This window comes from Symphalangus syndactylus, chromosome 2 (genome assembly GCF_028878055.3).
Source record: "Symphalangus syndactylus isolate Jambi chromosome 2, NHGRI_mSymSyn1-v2.1_pri, whole genome shotgun sequence".
Lineage (NCBI taxonomy): Eukaryota > Metazoa > Chordata > Mammalia > Primates > Hylobatidae > Symphalangus > Symphalangus syndactylus.
Genome location: NC_072424.2, coordinates 146,601,461 through 146,624,951, shown reverse-complemented (window position 1 = coordinate 146,624,951; position 23,491 = coordinate 146,601,461). Strand labels below are relative to the sequence as shown.

The following is a 23,491-nucleotide window of genomic DNA, read 5'->3' as shown; positions in this document are numbered from 1 at the left end:
CTGCGTCAGAGATGGAGACACGCAGAGCCACGTGTTGTGGAGAATGTAAGGAGATTCGCTGGCGCGAGCAGCGGGGAAAGGCCCTGGCTTGTTGAGGGGAACTCGCAGCCTCGCAGCGCGGGAGTCCCGGGCAGAATCGTAGAGGCATCCCCGGCGGTGGGGTTTTCTCCTCCAGCTGGAGATGCGGAGGGAGTGGAGCAGAGATGAGCTGTGAGCTTAGCAGTTCACACAGGACGGGACGGAGGAGGAGAACCCGGGGAGGGGAGAGGTTGGAGAACAAGGGGCTGCCGGGTCTCAGCCTCGTGTAGACGACAGGGCCTGTGGGGGTGGCCACGCATGAATCTGGTCCCCGCGGGGAGCGTCCGGCGCGATGGGAGGGACCTGCGGCCAGTGAGCCTCCCGTGGCATCGCTTCTAGAGTCGGGAGGAGAAGGCCAGTAGCTCCTGGTCTCTGGTGGGTCTCACAGATGCTGGAGCAGGTGTGGGAGGAAGTGCCTCCAGAAGGAGTGACACCCCCGTAACGCCCAGGAAGGTGTCGCGCCTGTTAGGAGAAAAAGGACTCAGGATGTGGGTTTGTGGGGTTGTGAGTCAGTGGCAGCGCCCCCCTCCCCCCGCCCGCCGCCGCCTCCTTTTGCTTTGACCTGATTCAGGATGGACTCAGCACCCCGCCGAAGGCACTCCAACACCCCTCTGCATGTGGTTTTCGTATTGTGGACCTTCAATAGCTATTTTTGATTGATGGGTATTCAGTGGGATTCAACATCAGTAAACGTTCTGACCCAAGTCCTGTTGATCAATGGCGTCACCCCACGGCCTTTTTGACCCAAGTCTGCACCATTCTGTCTTTCCTGGAGTCACCCTTTGAGTGCTCTGTGTGACCCTGGCCTCCTGCGGAGTCTGCCCTTGGCTCACGGCTGGACAGACATTGGCTCTTTGCGTCTTTCATGTTGGTCACCCCTCCAGCTGCTCTGCAGCAACAATGCCCCTTTTCATTCTAGAAGGTCGTTGTTATCGTGCTTGCACTCGGCACTGAGTTCACATTCCCTTCTACCTGCCAGAGAAACTCTGAGCTCGTGGAGAAATGTTCCTTTTCTTCTGATGAAAAATGACCGGGTGAACACCTCATGCCTCGGTGTAATGTGGTCATCAGAGGTCGTGAGAAGAGCACAGAAATGCATGTTTCTCATAATCGCCTGGATGCTGATCACTGAGTCAAAACCTCCCGTGAGCAGGTTTCTTGGCAGAATGGAGGTGGCCGGGCGCGGTGGCTCACGCCTGTAATCCCAGCACTTTAGGAGGCCGAGGCGGGTGGATCACGAGGACAGGAGATCGAGACCATCCTGGCTAACACAGTGAAACCCTAGCTCTACTAAACATAACAAAAAACTAGCTGGGCGCAGTGGCGGGCGCCTGTAGTCCCAGCTACTCGGGAGGTTGAGGCAGGAGAATGGTGTGAACCCGGGAGGCGGAGCTTGCAGTGAGCTGAGATCGCGCCACTGCACTCCAGCCTGGGCGACAGAGCCAGACTCCGTCTCAAAAAAAAAAAAAAAAAGTGGAGGAAATGCTCCTTCCTCTAACTGCAGCTGTGCACATCCCCCTGGGGACAGACCCAAGGCGTCTTGAGACGCTGAAAGGCGTTCTCTGTGTTCTGAGTGGAAGGACAGCCTGGAAAGTCCACAGAGACTCTGCTCTGAGTGAGCCGAGCTGGACAGAGGGGATTTTGAGTCAGTTTTCTCCTCGTATTTTGCGAGAAAATCTCAATTGCTAGTGAGGAATTCTTTTCCTTTCTTTCCCTAATGAAGTGAGTGATGAGACTGGCTCTTTTACATATTTGCAGGGAGTAAGCATTGTCTGGATTTTCACTGAGTTCACCTCAGCAACTTTTTAAAAACTTTACTCCAAAGGGAGCCAATGTGCCCTTCCTTTGATATAGAAAACTATTATTTTAAAATTCTGCCATTCTGCATCACTCTGATTTTTCTGAATAATTAGACTCAAAACACTCTGGTTTATTCCCATCTCAAAGGTCTTAGGGCAGTGGATGCTGCCTTTGCTTCTGTTTGCTGCAGCCTGTTTGAGTGGCAGGCTCTTTTGCCCTCGTTGGCCAGTCCCTGCATTCTGGTGATGCTTTTCTCCTGCCTCTTGGCCCCCAGTCACATTTTCCATGGTGACTCTTTCAACCTCAGCCTTCACGTTTCAAGTCATGAATCCACTTTCTGTTTTCCTGTTTCAGTAGACCCCCCTCTGAGTTTACTGAGCACTTTGAGACCACTTGGTACCAGGGCACAGCCTCCTCATCTCCAAACGCGTGGGTTCCGCCACACGCGGGCCTGATCGCACATGGCAGCTCTCGTCTCCCAGTTACTGCATGCACATGTATGTTCGGCCGGGTTGGCTTTAGGTTCATTAAAGGCAGTGCCCTTTCTTCATGTTTTATTTCTCTCCATCTGCAATGTGTTGTAGAGTGGAGGCACCGTCCGTTCATGCACTCAGGCCTTCAGAACGTAGCTCCCGAGTGCTTGCTGTGGGCCCCATTCCACCTGCTGGCTAAGTGGTGAACAAAGCTCAAGGAGCTGCCTCCTCCAAGCGAAGGGAGGACACCAGGCACAACAGCGTAGAGTGTGGAATCAGGAGCGTTTGGAGAAAAGCAAACAGGAAAGGGGTATGGAGCACCCACCGGGGGCATCTATGTAGAATTATTGGGCATGGAGTCAAGGACAGGATGACATTTTAGGGGACATATAAGGATATGAGGGGCGGGCAGTTTGGATGATGAGGGGAAGGGCATCCATGCAGAGGAATGGGTAGGAGGGCCCTGTGGGAGGCACATGCTCAGCATGACCAGGGATTGGCAGGGGGACCCTGGGGCCGAGTCAGGGAATAGGGTGGCAGGAGATGAGCTCAGACGTGTGAACTGTCAGGTGGGGTGTGGCACAGGCTTGTAACGAGGCCATGGTGGGCTGCTGGAAGGACTTGGACACTGGAAGCCACTGGAGGGTTTTGAGCAGAAAAATGATTAGATTTCATTTTTCCAAAACATGACCCTGGTGCAAAGGAGTTTAGACAACGAAGTTGGGGGGCATGTTGCCAACATTACGCTCACGTCTACCCCAAATGCAGGTTCCAGGCTTCCGAAACAACCCTCAGCTTCAATGATTGACTGGATGGACTTGTGGAATTCCCTGAGAGCTGCTGTGCACATGGTGACAGTTTATCACAGGGCAAGGGTACAGATAAAATGAGCTGGGGCCTGAGCACACGGGGCGGCATCCAGGAGAAGCCCTGAGGCAGCACTTCCATCACCCTCGGCCCAGGATGAGCTGCTTCCTTGGCCTCCGTGTGTGACAACCCACAGGGCCTCTGCTGCTGCCTGGCCTGGAAACCCCACTCAGTCACACCGTCACCATCCAGCAAGCCCAAGGCACCCAGAAGGATAAAGATTGCTCCCAGTAGCTGAGGAAAAAAGTCAGACATTTTGGGGGCACGGATAGATTTTTACTACACACCTGGCTTCTGTGTGAATGAGAAACCATTGAGTCTCAGGAAATGCTGTCATCTTCTATCTAAATTTATTTTCTTATCCAGGGAAGGAACTGCAAACACAACTAGTATTTCAGCCTCTATTGGAGGAGGATGAATTCCTCTGAACTGATGATGTGTCTGATCTGCCAGTTCTAGTTAGAGAAACACTAAGCAAAACATTCACGGGTCAAGCATGTCCTAGAGAATTGATTTTAGCTCAGACCTTGGCAATATCATCTTTAGAAAAGAAAAGCTTTCTCTAATGCCTGGTCGCTTCTTTGTTCCTAGGGAGATATAAGTGACAGCCACCTGGTGGTCAGGAGGACAAACTGCCACCGTGTCTCCATACCCTGTGTCCTGAACACCACTGGGAAGCCCTCAGCAGACGCTCCACAGGCCACCAGGGCGATCAGGGCACTAAACGCCAAGCAGGCTTCACACACTGCCAAAGTCCAGGTGACCAGAGAGTACGTCCGGACACAAAGGTGGGACAAGCCATTTCTCATTGTTACTGAGGAGCAGCTGTGAGTGAACAAAGCTTACAGAGAGATCTGAGATCAGACTGGTACCCATAGCAGGAGGGGAGGTGTTTATGAGAGTGCCCGGAAGGCACATGTAAAAAAAAAAAGCTAAGTAGAAAAATCACTGAGAACTCGTAACTGGTCAATGAGTTCAGGCAGACAATGAGGGAGGGTTTGGAGGATGGTGAAAAGTCAAAGGGGCCCTGATGGCGTGGGGGCGGTTCAGAGGGAGGAGACGCTGCCATGTTCTGCCTCCAGGAGCCACCACAGGTCGTGCATAGGCACTGTGTTGACTTCTGCTAGGAAGTTGACAAAATCTACTTCCCCCAGAGAAGCAGGGATGTGGAGCAGGCATTAAAAAGCAGCCTGCACTCAGCTTTGGAGGCCGTCGGTGGGACGTCCTCTTCCCAGCCCCTTCCTTTTTCTCCCTCGGGTGCCTTTTCCTGCCTGGTTTCCTTGGTTATTGTGTTTGGAACGGACCTTTCACTAGTTGTTGAATGGTGAAGTGGCAAATGGTAGGTGGATTCTGGCTTGCTGCACCCATCGCACAGGCGGAGGTCTTGTGAGAACAACTCCAGCAGCCTCCAGACAAATGGCTATTGACTAAAGTAAAATGTTATGCACGCGAGATGCAAGAGATGACTAGACACGCACTGGGTGGAATTCCACAGCAGGTGGGAGACTTGGGAAAGATCCTTGTTTTCCCGAGAAAGAAAACACAATCTCAGCTGGGTGTGTGGTGGCTCACGCCTGTAGTCCTGGCACTTTGGGAGGTTGAGGTGGGCAGATCACCTGAGGCCAGGAGTTTGAGACCAGCCTGGCTAACGTGGTGAAACCCCATCTTGTGACTTATTTTATTCACCATTATGTCTGTGAGAGTCTTCTATGTTGTTACATGAAGCAAGTCTTTGTTCTTTTTTATTGTGCAATACATTCTGTTTACACATCGAACTGATTCGTCTAAGTATGTTGGATATTTGAGCGGTTTCCAGTTATAGGCTGTCATGAATAGTTTCTATGAACATGCTTGCATGTGTGTTGATGAACATGTATTTATATTATTTGAGGCACATATCTAGAAGTGAAATTGCTAAGTCATGGGTTATGATCTGTATAGTTTTAGTAGATACTGCAAAACATTTTCCTAGGATCAACTTACATTCCCAGGAGTACAGTATGCAAGTTTCAGCTGTCTCACATCCTTATGAACAACTGATATTGTTAGTTTTCAGGTATTTTAAAAGAAATTTTAGCCATCTGGAATTCGTTTACAGCAGCATCACATTATAGGGCCTAATTGGGTGTTGCTAGTATGTAGAAACATACACTTTTGTGCCCTAGAATATAGAAATACATAATTTGTATACTTCAGTGTTGTTAATTCATCTCTGTTACCTGCACATATATTGATGATTTTATTGCTTATCTTTTATTTTAGTTCAATTTTATATGGGTTTAATTTTGTCTTGGTTTAATTTCTTAAGATATAAGCTTAGATCCTTGATTTTTCAGCTTTCCACTTTTTTAATGCATTCATTTAAGGTTAGAAATTTTCCTCTAAGTGCAGTTCTAACTGCGCACCACTTGTGTTGAGATGTCCTGTTTTCTGTAGCTATTCTAATTTTGATTTGGGTTATAAGAATCTACTATTATTACTTTATTATAAAATATCTGATAATTTTTCAGTGTTCTTTCTGTTTTCAATTTTGAGTTTAATTCCACTGCGGTCGGAGAACATTCTGTACTCCACGGGCATGGGAAAGGAATGTGTGCTCTGAAGTGTTTAGGGATAGGTCTCTACACATGCCAATTAGGTCAAGTTTGTTATGTAAATTGGTCAAATGGTTACTGACAGAGGTATCTTAAAATCTCCCACTGTGGTTTAAGGATTGTTTTTTACTTTGTTTATTTCTGATAATTCTTGCTTCAGGTACTTCGAGTTATTTTATTGGGTGCATAAAAATTTAGGATTGATACATGTTTGTACTGAATTGAACCTTTTTAATATTTAATTTATATTTAATAAATAGGAAACATCTTTATCTCTAATGATATGTTTGTCTTAAAGTTTATTTTATCAAATATTAATATAGGTGCCTAAGCTTTTTTTTAGCTAGTATCTGCATGGAATATCTTTTATCCATCTCTTCATTTTCAAATATTCTTTGCTCTGATTTTAAGCTGCATCTTTTGTAAACAGCATATATTAAGTTTTTCTTTCTTATAAGTCTGAAAATTTTCACCTTGTAATCAGATGACTAGTTCTAATTGCGTATAAAACAATTTGTTTTAATTATTCCTCCTTTCTCTCTTTCTTTCAAATTAATCAAGTATCTTTAATTATTTAACTTACCCTGTATTAACTGGATGATTATATGTATTTTTTGTTATTCTTTAGGTAGTTCCTCTAGACATTGCAATATGCATCCTTAAGTACTGTTACCATTCCCAGGACTGTGCAAAGTCTTAGCAAATTAACTTCATTCACTACTCCCACCACTTTTCTGTAATTGTTTACATATATTTTAATTCTACATATATTTCAAACTCTGAATAATAGTATTATTTTTGTTTTGAGTATTAATTTAGAATCACCAACATGTTTAACCCTTCTAGTGCTTTTTATTTCTCTTTAATATTTTTCCTCATTTTCAGATGATTTTCTTTCATGCTAGGAAATCCCTTTGTGTATTTCTCTTAATGTAGATCTGTTGGTGATAAATTCTATCAGCTTTTATTTTTCCTAAAGCATTTTTTAAGGACATTTTTATGGGATTTGGAATTCTAGATTGGCAGTTGTTTTCATTTAGCTCTTTAAACATTCTTTCCATGTTCTTCTGTCTGCCATGGTTTCCCTCAGAAACATCAGCTGTCAGTCTTATTATAGTTGCTTTGAAGAGAATATATCTTTTTTTCTGGCTGCCTGCTTTTAAGATTTTCTCTTCATCTTTGGGTTTCAGTGGCTTTCCTACGATGTAACTTGATGAGGCTTTCTTCCTCCTGCCCTGCTTCAGATCCTTTGAGCCTTAATCTGTGGTTTCATGGCTTTTGTTGTTATTGTTTTAGGGAAAATCTCAGCCAGCGTCTCGTCTAATTCTGCTTCTAATCTATTCATATTCATATTTTCTCTCTCTCTTCCCACTTCCCCATTTCACCCTCCCTCCCTTCCTCCTCTGTTTCTGGAATCAATTTATACAAATGTTTAATTTTTCATACTGCTGCAAATGTCCTTTTGCCTTTTAAAAATTTTATATTTTTTTCTCTTGATGCTAGACAGAATATTTTCCAATGATTGGTCTTCCAATACTCCACTTTTTTTTACTATGTCTGACTGCTATTAAACCCACCTACTGATGTTAAATTTTAGCTACTCAATTTTTAATTAGAATAATTATCGATTACAGTTCTTGATTCAAATTCTCTATATTTTCTTGGATATATTAATTAAACTTTTATTAAAGTCCCCAGCTAAGGTCACTTGTAGGTCTATTTGTATTATCTGGCTTTTCTTCTTGGTTTTCAGTTGTTTCAGTCCTGCTTTTTGGCATGGCATGTAGTTTTTAATTGAATGCTTGACATTAGTGTGACTAGTATAGACATCCTGGCATTTTTCATCTTTATCTATGAAAGATTTAATTTTCTTCTTGCAAATAGAATATTGGCAAATCATTTTGATCCAGTTTTATCCAGTTTTAGGTTTTGCAAACACTGGGCTATTTCCAAATCGTCCTTATTTCTGGGGCATAGTTCTTTTGGAAACTCAACTGAAACCCCAAGGTGTTTGGCAAGTCCTCTCCTCTTTGTCAAGCCTTGAACTCTAACTTCTGTTTCCCTAGCACTGCACAACAGCTTCTACTTTATCCTTCCAGTTCCTGTTCCATGCTGGTTTCTGGAAGTCTCTCCTGCACAGCTTAGAACCCAAGAAATGCCCCAGGGAAAAAGTAGACCAAGAACTTTGGGCATAAACCTCTGCATTTTTCTTTTCACACTCAACTCCTGACCTCCTTTTTATCCTTAAACTTTAACTTGGATCCTCTCAAACCAGCCAGAGTACCAAAGCGTCTGGCCACTACTTTCTGTCTGGCCTCTTTTCTTTAGGTTTCAATTTATAAATGTCCTGAGGGAAAAAGCAAAAGAAAAAGTGATGCTCACCTGAGTCTACTTCTCTTCTTTTGTGGCTTTTGGTCCCTTAGTTCCTACCTAACTCGGCTGCCCTTGGGTGCACTCGAAAGCTTGCTTTATGTTGTCATTGTTTCTGTGTATGCATCCTCTTTGGCTTTTAGAGTTGTTCATGGCAGAAGGGTTGGAGAATTAAGCTGATGTTTGGATAAAAGCTATTACTTTGTGGCCAAAAGTAGAAGTGTCCTAATTGACATTTGTTAACATGCTCTAATTATGCTGTAGAAAATACAGGGTCTTGCTCTGTTACCCAGGCTGGAATGCATTAGTGCAATCAGGGCTCACTGCAGCCTCTACCTCCCAGGCTCCAGTGGCCTTCCCATCTCAGCCACCCTGAGTAGTGGGGACTATAGGTACACACCACTATGTTTGGCTAATTAAAAAAAATTCTTTTGTAGAAACAGGGTCTTACTATGTTGCCCAGGCTGGTCATGAACCCCTGGGCTCAAGCCATCCTCCCACCTTGGCCTCTGAAAGTGCTGGAATTAGAGGCATGAGCCATGGCTTCTTTGGCACAATAGTCTCTTATAGGACTCTGGAATACCTATTTCCTGTCTTTGCATAGTTGTTGTGAAGCTCTAAATAGATAATCATAGGAAAGTGCTGTGTAAACCACAATATGCCATATGTTTAATACATAACCTGGGGCTGGAAATCACCTTGGATCATGAAAAGCCAAAGCCCATCTTAAAACGTAGAACTCAAGGGCATAATGTCGTGTGTCCTATTTTTGACTTCATGATTTAACCTTGTCCAGTACCATTTATGTTTAGTTAGCAGCCTGGCCCACATTTGGAGAATTCAAAATTCCTAAAAGGAAGAAGATTCTTAACGGTTGTTAGTGGGGTGGAGCTTTGCCGTTTTCTCCCTTGTCTGAAATGCGATTGCAGTGTTTCTCTCCATGGTCAGCCAGTGCACCTGCTCAGCTGCTCAGCACGAGAAATGCAAGCCCAGGAGACCATGTGAGCCAGCAGAGACCCTGTGAAAATTCGCCTCCAGGCTGCATTCCACACTGGGGTGATGGCTCACCCTGCTTGCATCATTTACCTTTGCATCTGGCTCTTTGCCCCATTTGACTCCATCTCACAGCTTCTGCTTCCCCAGACCCAGGACCATGCAGCCTGTGCTGTTTGCCTGGTCCCAGCTTTACTCTCCTTAGGAACATTGACATTCGACATTTGCCAAAAGACTTTGTGCCTACCTTTCTGAATACGCTGGTAGGTGCTACATGTGACGGCCCTCACCTTTGAGAGGCTCTCCCTGGTCATCCGTGTAACAGGAGATGAGCCCCAGCAATGGCAGTGTGCTTTGCATTTTAGGTTAGGCCAATGTATTCCTAGAGACATCTTTGTGGGAGTCTCATAAAATCAGTCCTAGGTTATGATCTGGTTGGAGGTGAGATGCACATCTGACAGCGAGTGAGAAGGAATCTCATCATCAGGGGTTCTGCATCGTGGACACCCCTCTCCCACAGCACGGCCTCCGTGCACCTGATGGAGAGTAACCCGGCAACCACAAAGGGACAAGACCAGGCCATTGCAGAGAAGCCCTCTCGTCCCAGGTGGGGGGAAGAGTAGACTGAATGTGTGGGCGACTGGGGCTCTGTGTGCCCCAGGACACCGGTCCCTTAAGAGGTGCCAATAGAAGGAGCATTGTTCAGTGCAGATTATCACGGTAAAACACTGAGAAATCTCAGAGCAAACAGACTCATGCATTTTTATGGTGGTTACTGAACCAGCATCTTCTGCACATGTTGGCCATGGGTCAGTTGTTTTCATGGTATGTCTTAATAACACTCAGAACCAGCCTACATGAAACATGATTGGACAATCACTACCCTGACCTAAGCTCTGGTTCAGATCCAAATGTTAAGCCTTTGACAACCTAGTCTGTGCCCATTTATCGTAAGGCTGGCTGTGGTTTCAGACTCCGTCATACAGAAAAAGTTCCATTTTCCCCACTTGTGTGGAAAGCCTGTCTTATATAATCATGTAAGGGTTCCCCTGTCCTTTTAGGTTCTGAGACTCCCCATTCGAATGCACAACAGTCCTCATGGATGCTGCGTAGCAATTGGTCATGAGCTCACACCGGGGACTCCAGGGGGTTCCTCATCTGTGGGAAGGACACATGCTAGAGACTTCAGGTGGTTCTTCCTCTATAGAAGAGCACATAGTGGGGACTTCAAGCAGCTCCTCATCTATGGGAAGAGCTCACGCCAGAACAACCTTCGAACATGAGACTAACTTCCCTGTTGTATCTAACAATGCGGAGGCTCTTGGGGAGTGGGATCACCACACAAGGCAGGGACTGGGGCAGGGAGGATCAGCAAAGCTCCCCTTGGCTCTGCCATGGCTGGCAGGGCAGCACCGCTGGTGTGGACAGGCCACATGAGGTGGGGTCCTCAAGCCCCGGGAGAATGCATTTCTGTGTTCTGTGAGGGTCACCTCCCCACTCTGATGAACCCACCACAGCCTTCAGGGGCTTCCATGCACGGGAACATTGCTGGCACCAGCTTTACTGCTCCTGAGCCCAACCAGCATTTGCAAAGCTGGGTCTTCACTGGGACCAGGAATCAGAGCCAGAGCCAGAGCCACAGGGCAGCTGAGTAGACATCTGCTTCCAGGTTCCCAGTAGTTCAGAAAGGCACTTTTCAGACTTCTCTTATCTGGGTCTGTTGGGTCCAAGGATCATAATACCAAGTCTCGTTCCTGGAAATCCACATCCGAAGCTTGGTCATGTATCCAGCAACTTTGTCATTTATTATGTTTTCCGTAACTGGGCATTCATCCTTTGATTTATTTGACCATGGAGTATTTCTCCAGTGCACTTTCTACTGCTTGCCCCTCTTAAGCCCAGGAATTCAGGCCTTTTCACAAACTGCTTTTAATTAGGGGTAATCATTTGTTTCTCTCAGGTCATTTGGGGCTTCTACGAGATAATGCTTTCATCAGCATCTCCAGACTTCTTTGAATGTCTCCCACAACCCTAAATGAAAAAAAAAGAAAACAACAACAGAAGAACTTTCATGATCATCTTGCATTTTCTTGCACAAAATTTAGAATCAGCCCCTTTTCAAGGGGCCCTTTTTGATAATTTGAGAATAACTGGGGAGACTGAATCCTGGGCACTGGTGAGGCACAGCATGTAATGAACATGAACAGAGCAATTGAGACATTTATGGACACTTCCAGAAAAAGCAGAAAACCTCCCTTTTTTAAAGAGTCATACTTTTTTGGTCAATATTTGTGATTTTACTTAAGATATATTTACCCTGTTCTAAAGACAGGGTTTACTAATCCAGTCTTTCCTCTTCTTGATTTTGAGCTACCACATTCTGTTTACTGACTTTGATGTACCATGACGTACCAGGTCATTAAAACATTTGATTTAATTATAAGTTTGCCCAATCTCTAGAATCCTGCATTTATTTTCTTTATTGGACTTCAGCTTAAACATCCAGAAACTAGTGACTAAGTCTGTGAGTCCAAATAATGTTCCTTGCTGGGGTGGTAAAAGAATTGTCAGTCTGAAAAGAAGCAGCGCCAGCCTCTATCCATGGGACATGCAGGCCCAGGAGGCCTCTCAGGTCAGACAGACCCTCATGTAGTTAATAGACAGCAGGCCAGTGCAGACACTAAATACCTTTCACAGTGCATTTGCTAGAGAGGGTGGACAGGCAGAGAGGGAAGGGCAGGACAGAGCCCCAGGGAATGTCTAGCCAGGCAACTGTCATGCAATTCTCAGGCGGCTTCTTCAGGAATGATAGGTGGTCATGGCTGGTGCCAGGGAGTGAAATATTTCCCAACAAACAGGAAATATCTTGAGCTTGTGGGCAACAACTTCCCAATGAGAACTTAAAATATGTCCAGGCATGCGCAAAAAGGGGTGAAATGGCAAAGTCTGACCAGTATATGACCTTCCTCTGGGGGAGCTAGACCAAGAAGGGAAAATTTCCCTAAGACAACATGCACATAACTTCAATCACCAAAGGACACATGTGGCCCCTCCCAAATACTGGCAAGTCACTGCACATGTGGGGATTAGCCAACAGCCCACCCAAGGGAAAAGACAAGGGAAGGGACAAGAAAAAAACAGGAAATAGCAAATCTATAAGAGCCCAAAGCCAAAGGTCCTGTGGGACCCTCTTTCAAGTGCCCACTTGGTCCTGCCGAGTGTACTTTCCTTTACTTCCATAAACCTTCACTTCTGCCTTAAATCGACTTCTGTCTCTTGGCTGAATTCTTTCTTCCAAGAAGACAAGAATTGAGGACCATGGACCCCACCTGGGCTCACTGCTGATAACATATTGACTTCTGCTCTTTATTTTATGATTGTCTCTTTTTTCCCAGTTTAATTTGTTGTTTCTTTTTTAGCTTCTTGATGTGGAAGGGTAGATAATTATTTTTCAACTTTTTCTACCTCCTGTGTGTGTGTGTGTATACATCTATAGGTATTGTAAAATATATATAAATTTATATCTTGCACTGTTTAGCTACAACCCACAAGTTTCGATTATTTTTTCAACAACTTTATTTACATAAAAGTGATATACAGTGAACTGCAATCATTCTGATACAAACACTTAGCAAAGTAAGAATAGAAGACAACAACTATTAAAGTCTTCAGCCCATTATTTTACCAGGTTATTAGTTTGTATTAAAGGACAAATACTATGTAATTCCACTTTTATGAGGTCCCTAGAGTAGTTAAAATGATAGAGACAGAGAGTGTAATGGTGGGTGCAGGGGCTGCGTCTGGGGGTTAGGGAGTTAGTGTTTAATGGGGACAGGGTATCAGTTTTACAAGATGAAAAGCGTTCTGGATATAAATGGTGGTGATGGTTGCACAGCAATATGAATGTACTTAATGCCACCGAACTGTGCACTCAAAAATGGTTAAGATGGCAGATTTTACTTTATGTGTGTTTTACCATAATAAATACTTGGAAAACAATAGAGAGGTGAAGTACTGATACATGACACAACATGGACACACCTCAGAAGCGATGTGGGAAGTGAAAGAAGCCAGACACTCAGAAACACATCTGATCTGACCACATTTCTATGAAATGTCCCATACAGGGACCTCCATAGAGACAAGAGGCAGATTTGTGTCTGCCAGGGGCGAGGAATGAGGAGTTAGTACTTAATGACCACAGAGTTTCCTTCAGGGTGACAAAAATGTTTGAGAACGAGTGAGTGTTGAGGTCGCACCACACTGTGAGTGTCCTAAATGCACTTAGTTGCATACTTTAAATGATTATCATGGTGAATTTTAAGTTATGTATATTTAACCTCAATTTTCAAAATCTAAAAAAAAATTTAGAAGAATAGAAGAGTAAAAACAAACTACATTGTTATGCTTAGAGGTGAATTATTAAAAGCCCATTTCTCCATCTGGGAGAAGAAAGACAAGCCCTGCCCAGAGTCCCTGAATAAAGTCCCAGCTCCTTGGGAAAGCCAGAGTCACTTGGAGCTTAAATAGTCTGGGGTGTGAGCGGCAGGAGGCTCTAGACTTGTTACTTCAGGTCAGAACACTCACGTTAGGGTCCGAGTTATCACCCATGTTGTCTGCCTGCTTTTCTTAGCAAATTGCTCATGCACCTTGGATGTATAGACCTGGACCTAATGCACCTACCAGAGAATATTTGGGGATATAAAAATAAATACTCCTTGAGCAAAATGTCATAAAATTGGTTGGATGGAAATATAAATTTTTAAGTTCTTTACTACTTATTATTTCAACCTAGTTCAAAAGTTTCTTAGAAAATATATTCTGGTTTTGAAGCTTGTCTCTTGCAAAATTATATTTAGCAGAATTTTCCTTCTCGCCCACCTTAATCCATCCCAGCCCTACGTCAGTTTGCTGTCATGTGGCAAAGCAATTGCAAAGAACCATTTATCAAATAAAACCTCTTGAAAAATTAATGTACTCCTCAAAGTAAAATAATATTAGTTAAAAAAAAATTGAAACCGGAATTACTGTGCCTGGCCTTTATTCTCTTTCATTTCCAGTTTTATCATTGCAAACGTTCATGTTGGATGGGCTCAGCCAATATGGGAGTAGCCCCTGAAAAAACAAAATGATTCTTTGAATGGCCAAAGGGAAAATTAAAGAAAACAAAACCTAACATGCTGAAATAAAGACTTTCAGGACAGTTTTAGCAATTCTACCAAGTTTTATTTTGTTTGGAAAGCAATGAAAAATGATGAAAATCTCATTTCAAGCCCGAATTTCAATAGGCCATTAGTCAGAATCATCTAATCCAACATCTTATTAACAATTTTTGGACGTGTTATGGAACCACTTGAGATAGCAATTAAAAGCATCAATGTTCAGACAGTCCTGGCTGTAAGAGGTTTTTTATTTTTTCGTGTGCTGTAAGGGAGTGTGCAGAAGTGAGCTCTGGCTGCAGCTGAAAATCTGGAAGTGGCAGCTATGCCTTGTTTTAGTTCCTTAGCTATTTTCAGCTCTCCTTTCTCAGGAGGGAGAAAAATTAACTTAATTTTTCCTACCTCTTATTTGAAACTAAAAACGTGTAACATTTTGGGAAAGATAATGAAATGCAGAGAAATGTGTATGATTATAATAAAGTTGAACAGATGCTTTACTCAACATATTAATTAAAAAACACATACACATTTTTATTATGACATTGTTAAATTGAGAACCTGAAACTCTTTAAATTCACACTGGTTTAAGAGATTACCATTTGCAGAAAAATAAATGTGCTGCACCCAAATGTAAGAGCAACATCTTTCACTCTCTATAGCTTGCACAGTCCAAGGAAGCAAAATATTTTCCACTTTATAAAAGCTTTAAAGCCGCCAGGGGAGATGTGCTGGCCTTCTCGATGCTGGAGTAGAGAGGCCTTCAGCCCACAACATGGCAAAAACTTGAGGAGAGTGGATTTTTCCGGCTGTAATTCAGCAGGAGCTTGGGCCTTGCTCCCAGTACCAGAAGTCTTAGGAGGTGACTGGGAGCACTACGCACAGCTGAGGTTTTGGACTTGGATAAAGGATGGGGGTAAAGAGAGATACTCTGCACACATAAAAGTCATTTGCAGTAGTGTTGATGCCTTTTCTCAACTTTTACCCTTAAAATGGCACTACCATGATTTTGCGTGTGAGAAAAATAATACAAAGGTTTTTTTCTGCAGGCAACATTTATGTGGATAAGAATCTTCCAAAGAAAAGATAGTATCTCCAAGTTGATTTAGATTTTGTTTAAAACAATATCTGGTTTATCCACTCATTCAAACATTCGTGATCTGTTAATGAAGTCAGCAAATTCTGATCATGCCCCTCTCCCCAGCTTTGGATGGAGGCGGCACGTCAGAGCGGATTAGGAGCGCCAGTCCGGGGTCAGAGCGGATTAGGAGCGAGCGGGAGGGTCAGGCTTCCGGGTTCAAATCTGAGCTCCAGCATTCCGTCTCTTCATTTGTACGGAAAGAATGTTACTGGTGATCATGTTGTGAATTTGTTGTTTCCTGCACTGTTAGGAAACACAGGGATAAACATTTCTGCCTGTCAACAACCACACTTGTTGCTGCCTTTTGTGCCTGTGTCAACACAGTTACACCCTAACTACCTGCTAATGGGTCCGATCCAGTGGAGTCACCGCTGCGTCAAACAATTTTCTTCTCTCTCTGTTTCATAATATTACTGTAATTTTATGATATTCATAACAACTGTAGTATATATTCCGGCTAAATAAGACTCTAAACATATGTGCCTTATGTTTTTAATTTAGCAAAACATCTGGGGGTACTTAAGTTGCCACATTTGCCCTCATACCTAAGTCAAATATGACTTTATCCTATTTGGGATTTGGGATCACATTATGTGATTACATACAAACAAAAGTCAAACTTATCCCTAAAATTATGTGCATACTTTTTAGCATTGCTTTGAGTCCTTCCTAGACCGTACACATACACATGATTTATATATCTAATCCTAATTCTAGTTATTCATTAGAAAGCACATTTAGTTCAAAAGTGAACTAGAGAAAAAAATAAGAATGTAAGACGCTTAATGTCTGGCTAGCAAGATCCATGCAATACTTTACATCCAATATTACAGCAAATATAATTAAAGACAGACATTCTTGACATTAAAAATTCAGACCAACAGACGATCTAATACCAAAACTTTGCAGTTACAAATACTAGTGGTGATGAAGATAAATTAAGAAGAGCCAACCAAGACTTTAGTCTTCTTCATGGAAGGCCCCAGTTTTAGTTCTTGGCATTTGTACCTGAAAAAAGCACTGGGAAGTTGCTTCATAGCTTCATAGCTCTTCTCCGATGCATTCCTGGCCAGAGCACAGAAGCAACCAGAAGGAGGCCCAGATCACTGTCCAGGCTTGACAGCCTTGAGGACGGCCCTCTCCATCTCAGGGGTGCTCAACTCTAGGCAATATTCACCCCCGACTGATGGTTTCACCCACTCACTTCTAATGAAGAGAGTATGGCCAAAGTAAGAAGAACCGGGACATAACTTTGCACATTAGATTTTAAAACACATGTGACTACCATCTGAGGCCTTCCCTTGCTACCGCTCTCTTTTGCGCTCTCAGATCTTATGCTGGGGAAGCACATGTACATGTTGTGAGCAGCACTGTGACGACCTCCTTGCAGAGTGGGCAAGGACTAAAGGACTCCTTCCAGTAGCCATGAAGGAGCTGAGGCTCATCCCATCAGCCATCTTTGTGAACTCCACACGAGACCTTTTCCCTGCTCAATCCTCAAAAGAGAACAGGGCCCTTGCTGGCAGCGGCTGCAATCTGAGGAGGGGCCTGACCAGAGTTCCAGTGGAGAAGACCGGTGGAGAAGCCTTATGGTTTCTTGGCCTACATGAACTATGAGATGACACCTGTTGGTTGCTCTAAGCCACAAAGCTTTAGGGTAATCCGTCATGCAACAATCCATAATAACGCACACTCGAAACTCCTTTGAAACTGTGCGAGGTAGAATTCTGAAGGACAGATGACTTTCCAACTTCTCTCTCTCCTGTAATTTTCTGAAGGTGACACAGTACTGCAAACATTGGAAGATGCGTTGATGCGAATTACAGGAAAATCAATTGTGACCCAGTATATTCTAAGTGGTGAAGTTACAGGAGTGAATTTGGAAGATATCTAAGTATTTAACCTGGATAATGTCGTCTTCTATGTAAAAGGTAAGCTGAAAATTATAATCAAGCATTAAACCTGACTTCCTCACTTTCTCTCCTGTTATGTTTGAGAAAAGATACTAACCATTTTACTAATGGACAGAGAATGAGACTAAGGAAAATGCACTTACTCTTGCTATAACCTCTGAAGTGTACCCAAAATGACCTTGTTTATGAATAAATAAAAAGGGAAAACAGTATTATTTGAGCCTGTTACAAAGATATCTAAATAAAAATGTAGAAATGTAAAAATTTTTACAGCTAAAATATTTAGGTGCAAAGGGGAAGAATGTGTTAGATATTCTCTAAAACGCAGAAAATTATTCCCAGAAACCATTGGCCGGGCATGATGGCTAATGCATGTAATCCTAGCACTTTGGGAGGCCAAGGCGGGTGGATCACCTGAGGTCAGGAATTTGAGACCAGCCTGGCCAACATGGTGAAACCTCGTTTCTACTAAAAATACTAAAATTAGCCAGGTGTGGTGGCTTATGCCTGTAATCCCAGCTACTCGGTAGGTTGAGGCAGGAGAATTGCTTGAACTCAGAAGGCTGAGGTTGCAGTGAGCCGAGATCACGCCATTGCACCCCAGCCTGGAAGACAGATCAAGACTCTGTCTCAGGAAAAAAAAATTGTTAATAAAATATAAGAAGACATGTCAGCTAAAAATAGAGAAACCTACTGAGATGGAAATGGAGTGAAATGATAAAAGGAAGTTTTGGACAAAGCTACCTACCATTCCACTCAACAATCTCATTATTTGGTATTATACTGAAAGGAAAATAAATTGTTTGTTTTACCAAGAAGACATATGCACCCATATGTTCACTGCTGCACTATTCACAATAGCAAAAACATGGAATCAACCAAGAAGCCTGTCAGCAATGAACTGGATAAAGAAAATGTGGTACATAGACACCATGGAACACTATGCAGCCATAAAGAAGAAGGCGATCATGTCCTTCGCCACAACATGGACACAGCTGGAGGCCATGATCCTGAGCAAATTAAGGCAGGAACAGAAAACCAAATACTGTGTGTGCTCACCCTCAAGTGGGAGCTGAACACTGAGTACATGTGGATATGAGGATGGGAACAACAGACACTGGGGACCACCGGCAGGAGGGAGCGAGGCCAGGGTTGAAAGAACCTCTGCTGGGTACTATGCTCATTACTTGGGTGACGAGATCATTCACACCCTGAGCCTTGGCGTCTTTCAGTATACCCATGTAACGAACCTGCACATGCACCCCCCTGAATTTAAAATAAAAGTGGAAATTATTAAAGAAAGGAAGCTCTGTAATAAAACCAATATTGGCCATCTGAAAGATATTATCTATTGGAGGCAGTGTGAGCATGATTAACAATGCTGCAAGCCCAGCCCGTCAGTCACTGTGACAGACTAAAAGAAGGACACGGAAGTGAGGGTTGTGCCTGAGCAGATAGGAAACTCAGAGGAAAATATGCGGGGCCAAGACTCACAGAGCCAGGCATGGCGGGAGGTGTCTTGGAGGAGATGTGTTCTGTGTGTGCGTGTGTGTGTGTTTGTGTGTACGCGTGTGCACATTTCTGGACAGAGAACTTCATGGGCCAAATTAATAGAAGAATAGTTACAGAAAAACATATTCCAGCAGAAGTTGTACTCAACATTCTGATAAAAAACAAAATAATTAAAAACAGATAATAATAGATCACCTAGCAGGCATCTCTGCAACAATAAATTCCAGGAGATAAGGAGAAAGATGATCAGATAATAAGAGAAAAATACTCTGTAGAACTGCCTACTAGCCAAGATGTTCAGGTGCAAAGATGAGAGGAAGTTCTCGTAAGTGATGTTGACTCAGAAAACAAATTGATAAAATACTCTCCTTGAATAAGAGTTCCTTGTAGAGATAATTTGACATTGTCAGTGATAGAACTGAAAGCGAAGGTATTTGAACCAGTAATAATTTTAGAAAATTATTTGACAGAATCTACAGAGGATGAACACATGCCTACCTTCTAACAGTTGCACTCCCAACATTCCCTCAGTAGCAACCCATCCATTTGGTTGCCTAAAAATATGTATAAGAGATTTTTGTTCATGGCCATGATGGGGTAGCTAGCGGTTTTACCCTCCTGTTTTAAACAATGATAAAACTAGATCAATACGTGAGTTAACACTGAATATAAAAATCCTACATAGGTAAACCAAGAACCCTGAAGAATTTGAAAGAGTTGGCAAAAACAAAACAATAACTGCAAGAAAAAAACCCACAATTATCATCATAAAGTTCTCCACAAAACAATCTTAGTCTTTTAGGTGGCTTTGTGGTAGAGCCTATGATGCTTTTAGAAGGTAGTAAACATTCATTCTGTTTGAAAACACCTACAGCCTTAGGGATATCAGAAACAATAAATGCTTGAGGTGATGAATTACCTTGATTTGGTCATTATACATTGTATACATCTATCAAAATATCACTACCACATAAATATGTATATTTTTTATTTCAATTAAAAATAATTTAAAAATATAACAACTGATTACCCTGGCAATGGCAACTGCATTTAAGACTACAAAGACAACATATTTGCAATGGAATATTAATAAATCAGCTCATTTAAAAAATATGCGTATATTATGACAAAACTGTTTTTATTCCAGGAACAAAAGGTGTCCAGTATTAGGAAGTATATTAATATAACTCACGACTTATGATCATCTTGACAGTTTCCAAGAAAGCATTTAGAAAGATTCAGAATCTTACTTCATGAATATTACGGAGTACTTTTCCATCTTAATAGGCAATATTTATCTGAATCAGACAATGTCGTAGTCACCATTGAGACTCTAGAGGCACTGGCACTAAACTTAGAGCAAAGGCCAGAGCAGCCTGATGTGTTTTAGAGAATTCGATAAGTAAACGAAGAGAAGGAAGTCGCATGTACCACAAGAACTAAGAAAACAGGCTTTTGGCATTTGAAAATGGTACAGCAAGCTACGTGGAAATCTGAAGAGAGCTAAATGAAAAATTATTAGCGCAAATAAGTGAGCTAAATAAAAATCTTTACACACTTGTAATAAGCATAAACTCTAATAAAACTATTCATGATAACAATTTAAAAGTATTGGGAATAACCATAACAAGAAAGTTAAAAAGATTTTATCAGGAACATACAAAAATTGAGTGAAAAATGTTAAAATAAATGTAGAAGACATATCATAAGGATTTTCATTCTCTTTAACCTGTAAGCATTTGTATGATTCAAATAAATTTTTAGGAAATAATAACAAAAATAATCTGTGTTCTTCTGGAAAAATAAAATAATATTCATACTATCAAACAATTTTTAAAGTGTCTAATTAATATATTAAAGAATGCCACAGAGGGCTGGGTGAGATGGCTCATGTCTATAGTCCCAGCTACTCAGGAGGATGAGGTGGGAGGATCACTTGAGCCCAGTAGTTTGAGGCTGCAGTGAGCTATGATGGCTCCACTGTACTCCAGCCTGGGTGACACAGAGAGATCTCACCTTTAAAAGTAAAGTAAAATAAAAATTAAAAAATTGTAAAAAGCCACAGAAATAGAAATATTCCTATTTCTAGAAATATCTAGAAATATATTCAAGAATAAACGGAAATTTTGTGTGAAATTAAGATGGTATCTCACATCAATGTGAAAAGGAGGGCTTATTTTATAAACAATATTGCATAAAATGACTACATAGTTAATAATAATAGTAATTAATAAAATGAAATTAGAATCTGCTACATACCTTATATCCAAACTAAATTCCATGGGGGCTAAAAATGTAAATGTTAGAAAATAAAATATAAAAGTGGTAGAAGAAAATATGGATTAATCTTTATATAATCTTAAGTGGGAAAGGCTTTTTCTATGTCTGACTCAACTAATTATGTGATAAAGGGAAAGATTTAGGCTTGAATATGTACAATTCTAAAGTTTTCAAGTGAAAAAAAGTGAAAAATCAAGAGCAGCCTGGTAAAAGTATTTGTAAGAGAAGCTAACAAAGAAGGAAGAAAACAATGGACATCACGATAAAAACTTAAACGTGGCACAGGATGAGGTAATTTACTATAGAATAAATGCGTATGAAATAACATATGAAAACAGGTTTAACTTTACCATTAAAAACAATGCATAGCCCAAATGTGGTACTGATTGTAATCCTTAAAGACAAATAAACACCATAATCCCAAATGTTGAAATCCTGAAAGATCAAAATTCCTAAAGTCTAGAGTCCCAAAAATAAACCCTGAAAGATCAAAATCCCAAATGCTGAAATTCTGAAAGCTGAATTCTGGGGAAGGGGTTAGTGTGCTTTGGTTGTAGTCAGGACAGTTGCGTCCTGTTAGTTGCATCATGCTAGGCAGAGCTATTACCTTGTTATTGTCTTAATTTGCATTTGGTGGAAAATTCAGCTGAGTAGATTGGCCACGTGATACGGCAATGATGAAACTTCACTTTAAAAATGCATCCTTTGCCTGCACTGGCGTTCCTTCCAGCTAGTGACACTCCAAGAGCTCTTCATGAATTACACTCCGAGTGTAAGCATTGTGCAGGTACATAAAAACATTGAAACTTCCTCTGTAAATCAGGAGATGCCCTTTTTGTACATCTGCATTTGTGAGAGAGAAACTTTCTGGAGATCTCAGCTCTTTGGGCAGCTGCATGTGAACTGGTGGTGACCCGTTGCAGTTCTGATCTCCTCAACACACTCAGGTTGTCCCTCATGGTGTTCCAGATGCCCACAGGTGTACAGCTGGGTGCCCACAATCACCAGCCTCAGTGCTATGCATTTACACGTTCCTTTTTGACCTATTTCTTTATGAATATAGTTCATTGGTTCATAGCTTATACCTGTGTGACTGTCATTAGTGTACCTGAGTGTTTATGCTTGCAAAAATATGTTATTTTTACCCATTTTATTATGTAAAGTGGCCTGTGAAATGTTCCGTCATGCTTTCATACCATGTCTCAAATCCCCTTTTAAAAGTGTAAATAAATGTCTTTTAAACCACTACAAAAAATATATTTCCAGAGTTATATTTTTGGAATTTTGATCTTTTGGGATTAACTTTCAGGATTACGGCATTTGGGAGTGTGTCTTTCGGGACTATAGCCCAAACCCACACAAATGAAACACCTTCTTTCTGTATCCTGCTGCCTGAGCTAGAAATGTGGGGGACGAGCACACCCTCCCAACGGGGTGTGAATCAGAGAACTTGTTTTAGAGCCATCTGCGGAGGTGAAACACGAGCCTCAAACCTCATGGTCCTCTCTAGGTCAGATTCTTGTCTTCAGGGCATAGATGAATCTGCTGAGACTCAAGGCTGATCTTAAAACATGCTTCACGGCCGGGCGCGGTGGCTCACGCTTGTAATCCCAGCACTTTGGGAGGCCGAGGCGGGCGGATCATGAGGTCAGGAGATCGAGACCACGGTGAAACCCCGTCTCTATTAAAAAATACAAAAAATTAGCCAGGCGCGGTGGCGGGCGCCTGTAGTCCCAGCTACTCGGAGGCTGAGGCAGGAGAATGGCGTGAACCCGGGAGGCGGAGCTTGCAGTGAGCCGAGATTGCGCCACTGCACTCCAGCCCGGGCGACAGAGCGAGACTCTGTCTCAAAAAAAAAAAAAAAAAAACATGCTTCACTAAGAAACTCAGTTTGTAACCAAGGGAAAGGAGGCATCATCAGAGGATATGTGTATTCCACGCTGCCTTCCTAATGCCAAGGATGGGGAGACAGCCAGGAACGGGGGAAGGGCTGGGGGACCAACCGTAGACGTTGAAAGACGTTCACAATCTATTGTTGGCGGAAAAACTTCAGAAGACAAAGCACTCTTGTACTATTCTTGTAATAAGGAAATAGACGTTTACACTGGGACAAAAATAGCCCATTCAAGGAGGGTCCCGGAGCTGTGGATGGTGGCTCCGTCCACCTGTCCTGGCTCCAGCGCCACACGCTTGTGCTCACTGCTCACGCATCTGCTCCCATGGCTGCACAGCCCCTGGAGGCTCGGCGTACAGCCCCTGAATGCAAGGGGCTTAGAGTCACTCTGCAGTCACGAGGGGTCCAAGGGTGTTTAAG

General features: G+C 42.6%; 1 protein-coding gene across 1 annotated transcript in view; it reads left to right on the top strand.

Annotated features, from left to right (window-relative positions):
• The window catches only part of WDR27 (WD repeat domain 27), a 295,727-nt gene extending 278,405 nt beyond the window's left edge, over positions 1 to 17,322 (top strand). Inside the window, exons 26-27 of the mRNA XM_063623917.1 lie at positions 3,810 to 4,006; positions 17,251 to 17,322. Coding sequence (XP_063479987.1) covers positions 3,810 to 4,006; positions 17,251 to 17,254 — 201 coding nt within the window. The 3' untranslated portion in view covers positions 17,255 to 17,322. The remainder of the gene's footprint in view (positions 1 to 3,809; positions 4,007 to 17,250) is intronic.
• The last annotated feature ends 6,169 nt before the right edge of the window (positions 17,323 to 23,491 follow it).